This window comes from Chlorocebus sabaeus, chromosome 23 (genome assembly GCF_047675955.1).
Source record: "Chlorocebus sabaeus isolate Y175 chromosome 23, mChlSab1.0.hap1, whole genome shotgun sequence".
In the NCBI taxonomy this organism is placed as follows: domain Eukaryota; kingdom Metazoa; phylum Chordata; class Mammalia; order Primates; family Cercopithecidae; genus Chlorocebus; species Chlorocebus sabaeus.
In genome coordinates this window covers 34,771,491-34,783,309 of record NC_132926.1, presented here as the reverse complement: position 1 = coordinate 34,783,309, position 11,819 = coordinate 34,771,491, and the positions used below count along the sequence as shown (strand labels likewise).

At 44.0% G+C, this 11,819-nt stretch overlaps 2 protein-coding genes across 3 annotated transcripts in view; one reads left to right on the top strand and one right to left on the bottom strand.

The window, feature by feature from the left end:
* Nucleotides 1–2,946: 2,946 nt before the first annotated feature.
* Nucleotides 2,947–11,819, bottom strand: part of DPYSL3 (dihydropyrimidinase like 3) — a 118,928-nt gene continuing 110,055 nt past the window's right edge. For both annotated transcript variants that reach the window (XM_008014875.3, XM_038006332.2), the window contains exons 12-14: nucleotides 9,810–9,989; nucleotides 7,685–7,847; nucleotides 2,947–6,256 (exon numbers count right to left, since the gene is read on the bottom strand). In XM_008014875.3, coding sequence (XP_008013066.2) covers nucleotides 6,168–6,256; nucleotides 7,685–7,847; nucleotides 9,810–9,989 — 432 coding nt within the window. In that variant the 3' untranslated portion in view covers nucleotides 2,947–6,167. The remainder of the gene's footprint in view (nucleotides 6,257–7,684; nucleotides 7,848–9,809; nucleotides 9,990–11,819) is intronic.
* Nucleotides 11,240–11,656, top strand: LOC119627122 (large ribosomal subunit protein eL42-like). The gene has a single exon (XM_038006335.2). The coding sequence runs from the start codon at nucleotides 11,282–11,284 to the stop codon at nucleotides 11,600–11,602; it is 321 nt and encodes a 106-aa protein (XP_037862263.2). The 5' UTR covers nucleotides 11,240–11,281; the 3' UTR covers nucleotides 11,603–11,656.

Sequence of the window (11,819 nt, the reverse complement as noted above, 5' to 3'; positions counted from 1 at the left end):
CCACTGACCCTTCTTTGTCAGCTGTGTGAGTGTATGTGTGTAATTGTTTTCTCGAGAGACAGCATTGGGGGTGCCCAAAGTAACCCGTTCTTATGTCTATTTCCTATGGTGAGGAATGTCCCTTACCAGAAATAATGTTCTGTAACAGAGATGATGTTCTGCAACTATGGAATGCAGTATAGCTTACCTGACCCACATGCATAAAAACTAAAAATCCTGACCTCTCTAGTAGTCACATCTCAGGGAACATAGCCCAGAATTCCAGTCTCTGCCTTTCACCATGCCCCTAAGTCCATGGGCAGCCTATGCACTCTTTCTTTAGCACTCTGCCTTCCTACCCCTCAACATCCGGGCCCCATTCCATATACTGAAGCAGCAAGCGGAAGTTCTAAGGTCCATAACCTGGGACAGGAAGTTAATGGGCAGCTCTGAACTCTTGCAGCAAAAGGCAACCTCTGCCTTAGGAGAGAACAAAGGGAACTGTCACCACCTCTCAGACCCACAGTGGGTGGGCAGCCAGCAAGCTGCTGGCTCCCTGGGCTCGTCCTGAAATAGTAGGCTGTTGTAAGTTTCGTGGCCTCCGAAGTTCTGCATGCGAAGTACCCTATTGTCCAGGTCATGTTCAGTGTCCTGCTGTGTGCCTAGCAGCCATCTGAGCAAAGGGCAGGATCTAGAACTCCTCAGATTCTGAAGAGTACCAGCCTTAAGCATGTGATCTCATTTTCGCAGGTTACTTTGGCCTTTTTATCCCCCATCTCCTGCTCGTAGTTGGGGTCTCCTTTGTGATGGGTTGGTGGTAGAAGAGCTGATTCCAGAAAGTTGTTTGGAACCAGAGGGCCCTTGTTAGTCTCCTACTCAGTATTCTCATTCCCCACCTGGTCAGTGTGACTCAGCCACTGAATAGCTCCACCCTGAAGGAAGAGATGTGAAAGTCAATGTGTATCCTTCACCATTTAAGAAGAAAACCACTTCATGCCTTTCAGAGTCCTGCATCCTGAGTTTGTTAAGTGCTGACTATTGCCTTTAAACCCACTCAAATCCTAAACAGAGCTCAGCTGCTGCCTTGGTCATGAGCAGGGAGAAGTGCTTCACCAATCCTGAGTTAGAGCCATAAAATGGGGCTATCAACCAAAGCTTATTAAACATCAAAACTTGAACTTCAACTGTAAAATAATGCTTTATGCACTTAGAGTAGCTTTTGATTGGAATTCTGAGCTTCTGTGTTAAAAGGTATAATCACTCTATGCTCCTATATCAAGGGTATTGTTCTATCAAACCAACAGGGGTTCATCATATATAAAAGCAATTAATCAGAAGTGGTCATCCCCCGGTATCCCATCTCCTCCCCACCTGTCCCAACCTCCACATCACCAGGCAAAACATTCATGCCCTGCAAGCTTGCGCATGGTGCCACGGCCACGGCTCTTTTTGCCTTCCTTGCATCCACCCCTCTTCAGTTAACACAAATTGATTTTCTTTGTGGAGTTATTGGGAGTCCATGTGGCTCAGGTGGCTCAGGGGCTAGTTATGTTATCCAGTCTGGCCAATTAGTCCCATGTGCTCTTCTGGCCACAGTGACTAGGTCAATGGTGAGACATGCCCCAAGCCAGACTGAATCGGTCTTTTTAGCTGGAACTATTGAGATACTCTCTCCCTCTCTTGAGGTTACTAAGGAGGTGAAATGAAAATCTGGAGATGCTGACAACCAACACTGTCCCACAAAAAAAGAGCTTTCCTGGTCAGGCATGGTGGCTCATGCCTGTAATCCCAGCACTTTCAGAGGCCGAGGCAGGTGGATTACTTGAGGTCAGGAGTCAAGACCAGCCTGGCCAACATGGTAAAACCCTGTCTCTACTGAAAAGAAAAAAAAAATTAGCCGAGTTGTGGTGGTGCACGCCTGTAGTCCCAGTTAGGCTGAGGCAGGAGAATCGCTTGAACCCAGGAAGTGGAGGTTGTAGTGTGCTGAGATGGCGCCACTGCTCTCCAGCACTCCAGCCTGGGCAACAGACACTTGTCTCAAATTAAAAAAAAAAAGAAAAAAGAGCTTTCCTAAGAAGGAAGCATTTACTGAAGGCACACAGGGCCGAAGTGGGAAGAACCAAGGCTCTGATGCCAGAGTCTAGCACTTAGACCCAACTACACTTGAGTCTGCCTGACTGAACTTTACAGTTGCACTAGACTTTAAAATTCCACTTTCCAATTTCCCCCCAGTAAACTAGTTTAACTTTTGCAATGAAAATATGATCTGCACAACAAATCAGAACTGGATTCAGCAGTGTTTCCCTCAAAAGGGTGTAGTATAATAGGTTTGGTGGGATGCTAAAAGATGGTATGGGTTCGGTAGTCAAAAGCTCAAGAACCCTGAATTGGGCAAAGTTTTGAAAGATTCTTTATCACAGGATTTCTCAGAGTCTTCAAGTTGCCAATATGCACCTGAAAGCTCTAAGAAGAGTAGATATAGCAAATAATGCTTCCGTACACTGATTTGACTTCTTGGGATCCGTTTATATAAAAAATATACTTTGGTTTGGGCGTAGTTTTTCTTCAAGTCTAGGCCAATAAAAAGCAGCAGAAAATGCTTGCAAAACAATCAAATAGCAAGGCATTAGGGGAAAGACCAAAAAAACAAAACCCCAAAACAAAAAGCTTTAGGGCTCTGTTCTGGACTCAGCTAGATTTATCCCCAATGGCATATAATACTAAATTTGATGATCCACAGAAAAAAAATTAACTCATTCTCCAAAGTTTCAAAATGGCCATCAAGCTGGGTGGCCAAAACTAATAACTCAATTTCAAAAATAGAAGCCCCCAAGTTTTCTCCAGATAACTCTGTTATCATCAGATCTGCCTGCCCCTCTTACTAACCCTTTCGGTTCTACTGTGCAATTTTAATATTACAGGTGAAAATGCACATCACACGAAGAAGCAGCCTGGAGAACAATGTTGGTAATTTCATAGTTATTTTAATAACCAGGTTTACATTAACAGTCACTTGATGAATTTTTTTTCTTTAACCTCAGCTAAACTCAAAACACAGTTTTGTTCACGGTTCAAACCAAACAGCTCTTCACGTTCCAGAGCTGCTTCACAGCTAGCACAGATCACGGGAGATTACTGTCTGTCCATACCCACCAGACACAGAACTGAACACCCACACACCAGTTTTCAAAGAGGGAACTTACAATGAATGCTGGCTGCCCAGGGCAGCCCATGAGTGTATCTGGGACTCAAGCTGGAGTTTTCCACGGGAGAAAGCCTGGGAAGCTTGTGGCAAGGAAGTTGGGAATTGCCCACCCTACTGGAAAGGGCTTCTCAGGGATGAGTGAAAATCACGGCTCAGGTGTCAGCCCTTTGTGGAATCATGACATTCTCAGTACAGATAGTCGTGAAGAACAAGGCTGAGGGATTTTGAAGGAAACCCATTTTCAGGATGACTACAATCCTGCCACTTCTAGAAAACTTAGAAGTAAAAGAAATATCTCTACAACAGGTAACTGATTCAACAATTTCACAAACACCCTCTCTACTACCCAAGCCTGTGGCCCTCAGAGAGAACCGGGATGGATTGCCATCTGGGTTCAGAGGCAATATGAGGAGGTTGGGGGGATGGCGGGGGCATCCTCAGGGTTGGGGGGCAGGCCAAGGAATGAGATGGCAAAGGACAGCTTGGGAATGAGAAAGAAGATCTAGCGTGCCTTCCTACACTTGCATGAGGTGCCAGTGAATTCAAAGAGGGCCAGGACTCACCATCGTTTTCTTTTCCTAAATCTTTTGTATGGGCCTGTTTGATGTGTCTTATGAAACGAAACAAATCTGAATATAAATTTTAAAATAGTGGGAGTTATTCTTGCAATTCCCAGGGATTTCTATGTTTGGAGACTTAGTAATGGTAAGAGAAGAAAGAGTGGCTTCCTGAGCTCATGTTGTTCCTCCTGAGGGCATTGGGGGTTGTTCCCACAGCAAAGAAGGCTTGTGCAGAATCAAAGGTTCTGCTGGAATGGTTCACTCCGGAAGTCCAAGGGCAGTGCGGATGACCAATTTGGCCACGGAAGACTTATCTTCATGGCACAGAGAGGCTGTGCAGGGATGAGTCGGACTCAGGGTCTGAGTAACAGCAGAGCAGATAGTCCAGAAGTGAATACTCAGAAGCGAGTTTATGTGTGTCTTTTCCTCTATCTGGTGGCTGTGGCTGGTACTGCAACCTATCCCAAAGTACAGCCTAGTCAATGAGGTATATGCTTCAGACCTGGCAAACACTCTCTGCACATAAAACTGCTATTCTGAGTTCTCTGAGAGACCCCCACATCTTTGAATTGTAAATTAAGAGCTACATTTTCCCTTTTGCTACATCTCCCTTAAAAGAAAAGCACCACGTGAGCTTTAAAATAGCAAGACTCCCTATTCTAAGGGGAAATAATCTTTTTTTCATGATTTGAATAGAAGGTAGCTTGCCAGGGGAAATCCTGTTCTTTGGCTATCTCCAAATTCCTTTGTAGCCCAGTGTGTACTTTTCTCTGGTCTTCAACTTATTCAAACCTGCAGTCAGAGATAGTGGTCTCTCCTAAGCACTTAAAAGGTGTCTGAGGCCTGCTCTTCTCTTCAAAGTACTTAGTACACAGGGTTACAGGTGCGACCACCTGGATTCCCCAGAGCATAGAAGTCTGATCCCAGGTTAAATGTATTTCTTCTGAAAATGAGCATCTTGGTTCTATAGATTCTTACCTTGCTCACAGGACTTGCTCCAAAACTGAATTTTCAGAAGCGGCATGATAGGGAAAGAGATACTCAACTCTGACAGACAAGGTAGATCCAAGCACCCACACTAATTTCTTTTAGGTGCCCCATGGGGAAGGCTGCATCATGTCACTTCCACTCACTTGGGGGAGATTCTAGGACTGAGACACAAAGTTCCCCCAGAGTTGCTGCTAATGGAAGGGGAAACAGATGGTTTGGAATGGAAAGGTGGAACCAGGGCCACAAAATGTGCTCGCTCTGCTCAAGACTGACTTTGGCTTTCCCAAATTCCCGCTTGACTTCCCTATAAGCTGACAAGACCCCTGACGGTAAAAACTAGGGAACACCTAATAAAACCAACCTTCAAAAAAAATTCTATTTATCATGGATGTGCCAGGATCTCAGATCAAGAGAACCAAACACAAACTGCTTGTAAGAGAGGCCCTTCATTCTCCCTCACCTGAGCTAAAATCCTAACTTGGGATGCCAGAGGCGTGCCACTCTTCTCGGTTTGCAAAGACAGAAGAGTGAGAGGTGATCTCGCCGTGTTTAGAAGGAGGCATCTTTAAGCTATGGGCGCACTCACCATGTGGGCCTGTGCTATGTTCTCAGCTGCTGGCTTTTAAGAGCACCAAAGAGGCAGGGAGGGCAAGAAGAGGAGAAGTGTTGTTTGCTCTGTCCCTGCCTGGCCTTCTTCAGGAAAGAGAAGGATTTGAAAGCAACACTGAGAAAGAGTCCTGAGCAAACACTGGCACAATCAAGCAGGTGGAAGAAATGGTTGCGTTTTGGCGTTTTAATGAATGTTCAAAGAAACAAAATTTACTCGTAGGGGACGTGACAAAGAACAGAACCCAAAGACTGCCTGCCTTCTCGGCAGACCCTGGGGGCTGTGGGGATGTGACAGCTGCCACAGTGGCTATCTTCCATGGAAATAACGTACGTCATCAACACAATATACAACGCCCCTTCCACTCACCTGACCCACCCACCTCCCTCCTACATGCCCTACCCGAGCCCCTCTGCACCCTCCACCTTGTTCCGGGCTCCCACCACCCACTCACCCCAAATAATCTGCGTCCCTTTTGTTCATTTCCCTGACGTCCCAGCTTCTCTGTCCCCTTGTCATAAGATGCAGCACTACACACGCTCTCAACACTATGATAGAACAGACTCTTTTACCTTAGTGGCCTGTCTGATTGCATGCATGTAAATGGGGGGAGGGGAGTCAAACAAATCAAGGCTATGCATAAACAGAAAACAAAGCAATATTCGTAAAGCTAGGCAAGCGAGCGTAACATTGGAGAAACATAAGGCTTGAGGCTTATTGATTCTTTAGATCACAACCGTTTGGATTCGCTTTCCTTCTTAAACATCAGTGTACCATTTTGGCTTCAAAATCTCTTCTTGCTTCTGCCCCTCTGAGGAAGGTTTGCTTAACTCAGAGATGTGATATTAGAGCGGCCACCTGGGGGCGCCACGATGCGCTTGCTGGCTGAGCGAACTCCCTCATCCACTTGGGTGCCTACAGTTGGAAATAAATTTCCAAGGGGGAAAAAAACGGGGTGGGGGGTAGGGGGATGTGGGCAAGAGAGAAACTGGGTTAATTTTAAGAGTGCAAGATAGGAAGTGCCTTGCTGGCCTCACCTCCCAAGAAACTTCCATTCCAGTCTATCAGGTCTTTTAGACTTTTCTTATGGCCTCGGAAACTAGCCTCTGGTAAGAAAAGCCGAGTTCTTACCTAGATTTCATCTGACCCAGAGCATGATAATAATACTGGGAAGAAGAACAATGATAAGGACATGACACTCATTGTGGCAGGCAATGTTTTAGGTGTTTAACCAATTGTCTCCTTTAATTCTCACCACCATGGTTTGAGAGAGGCACCCTTATCTGTTTTACAGAGGAGATAACTGAGGTTCTGAAAGGTTAGGTCACTTGCCTGAGATCTCACAGTGCAAAGTGGTGATGGTCAGGTGTTTGTGACAACAGCACAAAAAGAAATTTCAACGTGTGCTTAGATCTATTCAGAAAGGAGCCTCTAAAAGCTTAAGAATTACGGTAGCCAGAGAACAAGAAGAAAAAAATGGCAAAAACTTGGAAAAAAAATTGCTTATGCCTAGCAGAATGTGACCTCTGGCAAAGTTACCTCCAAACTTTAAACTCTTTTCCTTTGTCTTTCTTCCACTAGGTCTCCCTTACCTCTTTCTCCCGTGTTTCTGCATCTCTTATTCCTTACCTTTTCCTCATATGCTGAAATTTTACCTTTAAATGTCTTTCTTTTCTTGTTATCTTACTTCCTTCACATTTAAATTATTCATTATAGGAACGCAAATCTACATTTATTTTTCTCCATTTTAAGACTACTGCTTATGGAGCAACTGAATGATTATTTTCTAATTATATCAGAGTTCTTAAAGAATTTTAAGACTAATCATATGGCTAACACATAGTAGATGTTCAATCATTGGTAGCGAGTGTTAGCATTATTATAATTACTAGGAATGGGAGAGCATAATAAAAATCCTAGGTTAGAAGACACTACTGCAATTTGAGCATAAAAATAATTTAAGCTATCTTTTAATCTGGACAAATAAAGAAAACATTCTATGTTACATAGCACTCATAGGCTAATGCTAGAAATCACTATCAATTCTTAGAGGGGATCAGCTCCCCACCTCTGCCCCCAACCAGGGCTGATCTCTAGGCAGAATGAGTCACCACTTAAACCTGGTCTTCAGCCTGACACTGCCTTGTCTTACTTTCTTACCAGGACCCCTTGTTGACCCAGGCAACCTTCCTGCTTGCCCCAGTAACCTTCTCCCTAAAGTTGACACCAGCACTGGGCTGGAAAATGCCTTCGAGTTGAATTCTCAGGAACACCCTCTGGCCTCAGAACATTGATCTTCCCCTTCCCTGCTCTCTTATTTTTTGATGAGTCTGTCCCACTCACCGGACAAGCTAAATCCTGACTGATGAAGATTCCTCACAGGTGGGTTCGGCCGAGTAGGAGAGCCCCGAGCAGAGCCTGCGGGGGTGCCACCTTTGGGGGTGGTGGTCAGGTCAAACACAGGCCCATCGTACATGCCCCTTGGAACGGCATGCAGGTCTGCCATCTGCAGCCAGAGAACAGCATGTCACCATTCATTCATTCATTCTTTCATTCAGCATTTTAGGGCCTGTTCTAGGCAGCATAATTGGTGAATACAGTGTGTGTAACAGGAGCCAGGAATTAGTAAAAATAAAGATAATTTGAGGAAAGGAGAAGTAGTATAAAATAAATAAAGGAGGATGTGATGATAGAGTGACAATGGAGGTGGTCAGTGAAGGCCCTTCTAAATAGATGAGCTTCGATCTGAAGGATCAAAGGACCTTGCTATAGGGTTGGGGTTGCCCGAGGGAGGAGGCTGGGGGGATACTGGGGAGTGGTGTGGATGACAGTGAAGCCAGCAGAGAGAAGAGCAAGGACAGAGAGCTGAAGTGGGAATGATTATGAAATAGAAGAACAGCAGTACAGCTGGAGCAGAGGGATCGAAAGGGTAGGTCACGACATGAGGTCACAGGTCCTGGCCGGGATGGATCACACGGGAGCTCCACCCTCACACTCTTCAGCACACACCAGGGTGGGCAGGCCTTGAAGTGAGTGTCTGTGGTCTGACCCACTGACGTCTGGCTGTGGCTGTGAACTTGCCCTGGGACTGTGGAGCCAGCCAGCAACTTCCACCCAGCACATGCTCTGCTAGGCCTTGTGCCAGGCACTAGGGCCTTTGGTCATGGGAAACACGGTGCCTCCCGCAAAGGGGCTTACAGTCTATTAGACAAACACTGTAAGATCACCCAAGGCAGCGGCACACAACCTCCACCCATTTCTTAACTTTGGCCAGAGGGGAGGCAATGAGGACGCACTGCCAGACGAGCCTGACCATGCAGGATGGATCATCACAAGAAGTCCTGTCAGAGCCTCCTTCCCTGTTAGTGACTCAAGTGCTGGCACAGAAGTCAAGCCCATCGAATGTGCAGATGCTAATGATTCTGGTGATGTGATGACCGTATCTGTACTCCTCAAAACCAAGAACTCTACATCATCAACACTTCTCTGGTTTAGAATCTAAATCATACTCATAGAAATAAAGGGTCAATACTGGGGAAGTCTCCTTCTTCTCTATTAGGCCCAAACTGGAGTGTGGAGCTCAAATTCCACAATCCTAGGGTAGGGTTAATACACATATATATACACACACATATATACACATATATACATGTATATACACACATATATATACACATATATATGTATATATATAGTGTGTGTATAAAAAAGTACAATACAATAAATACAATAAATATAAATATGTGAATATATTTATTTATATGCACTTTTATATTTTTTAAATTATATTTATTTATATTTATTGTATTGTTATAATAAATACAATACACAATACAATATAAACTGTATAAATGTTTACTTATATATATTATTCTATATTTATATACTAAGTAGATATAAATATAATACATATAGTGTATATATATTTAATTTCTCTGCACCTCCATTTATACATAGGCACACATTTGCACATGTGTATATATCTATAGACCTATACATATACACATATATCTCTGCATGTGTTTATATATAAAATCAGAGAAATAAAATTTTATTGAAAATACAGTAGCTAAAATGTTATAAGTGTTTGCCCCTGTGGAGCAACACTGGACAGAATGAGACAGGGATGTGTGGGTGTGGATTCTTGGTTCTTACCTTCAGACTTTAAGAGTAATTTATTTTTAAAAAAAAAAAACGCCAGCCTTATTTTGAATTATTCAAATTTAAATTATTTTCAATAAAGCACTATAAAAATGTGGGAAAAGTCATTTGGGAAAAAAGCTCTCTTTGGCCAAAAGTTTTCAACACCCTCTTTAATTGTACATTAAGTCTGTGTGGGGATAAGACTGTCACTGAATTTCTCTGTGAGAGTCTAGAGATCACAGTGCCCTGTGTTCATGGTTACTATCTCTGAGTGTGAGTGGGACACAAAGCCCCTGCACTACCTCGGAGCTCCCCTGCTTTTTACCTTCCTCCGTGCTTTAATGCGCTTGTAGACATAGTCGGAGAACGGGCTGCAGGGGATGAAGCGGCCTGCCCCCTGGGTCACGTGCAGATTGCCATCTTCCAGCATGATCTTGCCCTGGCAGATGACCACCAGAGGAGCCCCACGCAGCTCCATCCCTTCAAAGATGTTGTACTCTGCAGCCTAGAGACAGGGGTGAGGAGCAAAGCCACAGTAAGGGTGTCGAAAGAGGAGAAAGAGGAACGTACCTTCTCTGCTCGAGACCTTCAGTGTCATTTGCTGCTGATTCACCAGGCAAGCCGGGAAGAGCTCACCATGCATCTGCAAGCTTCCAGTGGGTAGAAGGCACCGGAGACAGATTTGCTAAGAAAAGACTAAACTTCCTAGTGAAAGGAAGTGTCCAATCTTTATTAACGTCCTCAAGTGGAAGTCAACTTTTGTCATGGGTAGCGTTCAAAGAGAAGCTGGATAACTATCCAGGATGCTGTACATCACTGTCGTGTACTGAGTGGGTGCACAGAGAGGCTATGTGGCCTTTAGGTCCCTCTAGCTCCAAATTAAATAACATGAGATGACATAATATTTAAGCAAAGGCCATTACCACCAAAAATGGGATTTCTCCCTACCTCCTTCATTTACTCAACCAGCAAGACGCATTACTGTATTGCCAGGTAATTAAGAACATCAGTTTGGAGTCCGCTTGTATGGGTTTCAATGCTACCTTCACTATTTGCTTGCTGCACAAATTATTTAATTTTTCTGTACCTCCAATTTTTAATCTATAAAACGGAGGATAATAATAGTCTCTACCTGTAGAAGACAAGTATGGAAACCCAATGAATTAAAAGCACAGTGCCTGAAACATAAGTGCTTAAAAAAATTAACTATTTTTAATAAGTGTGTCGAGCCTGTTTCTGTTAGATACCGCACTTTAATTATCATCCTCCGTATGAAACTCATTATAAGGAAGTCATCAGTGCTGTTTACCAGTTATTTCCCATTCTTTCTCTTTCCAGGCACAAAGGATCATTGCATGTCCTGACTTGCGGAAGTTAGGTATGGCCACAGGACTGGCTAAGACCAGTGCCATGTAAGAGGCAGTAAGGTACACCATGTCTAGGGGAAACTTTCAGAGCCACTAGACCATTCACTAGGTCATGTTCCCCTGTCTCAGCAATCATGAAAACATATGTAGAGAGGGAGCCTCTATCGGCCTCTGTCCCTGAGTGACTGGGATGGGCAGAGACCATCCGGTGACCTCCCCGCTTTGGAAAGCAGGAGTGTGGGGAATAGAAAGAGAGATCAGACTGTTACTGTGTCTATATAGAAAGAAGTAGACATAAGAGACTCCATTTTGTTGTTGGTTTTTTTTTTTTTTTTTGGAACATAAACTCAAGACTTTATTGTCTTCATAATAAAAGATGACACTTAGAACTGGACCACTTTCTTCCCGTGCCGATATCGCTCTCGCAAGCATGGTTAAAGTCCCTAAAACCTGTTGGACTTTCTGTAAGAAGTGTGGCAAGCACCAACCCCACAAAGTGACACAGTACAAGAAGGGCAAGGATTCGCTGTATGCCCAGGGAAAGCGGCGTTATGACAGGAAGCAGAGTGGCTATGGTGGGCAAACTAAGCCGATTGTCTGGAAAAAGGCTAAAACTACAAAGAAGATTGTGCTAAGGCTTGAGTGCGTTGAGCCCAACTGCAAATCTAAGAGAATGCTGGCTATTAAAAGATGCAAGCATTTTGAACTGGGAGGAGATAAGAAGAGAAAGGGCCAAGTGATCCAGTTCTAAGTGTCATCTTTTATTATGAAGACAATAAAGTCTTGAGTTTATGTTCAAAAAAAAGGAGTCTCTTATGTCTACTTCTTTCTGTATAGACACAGTAACAGTCTGATCTCTCTTTTCCCCACACAGGAGAAACACAGTTGAGGTTTTGAGTCACTGAGATTTAGGGGATGGATTGTTATTGCAACCCGTCCTAGTCTAACTACCCTGGCGCACCACATAA

What these genes read in the sequence shown, in the direction of transcription:
- LOC119627122 (XM_038006335.2), top strand. Translation starts at nt 11,282, where the DNA reads ATGGTTAAAGTCCCTAAAACCTGTTGGACTTTCTGTAAGAAGTGTGGC.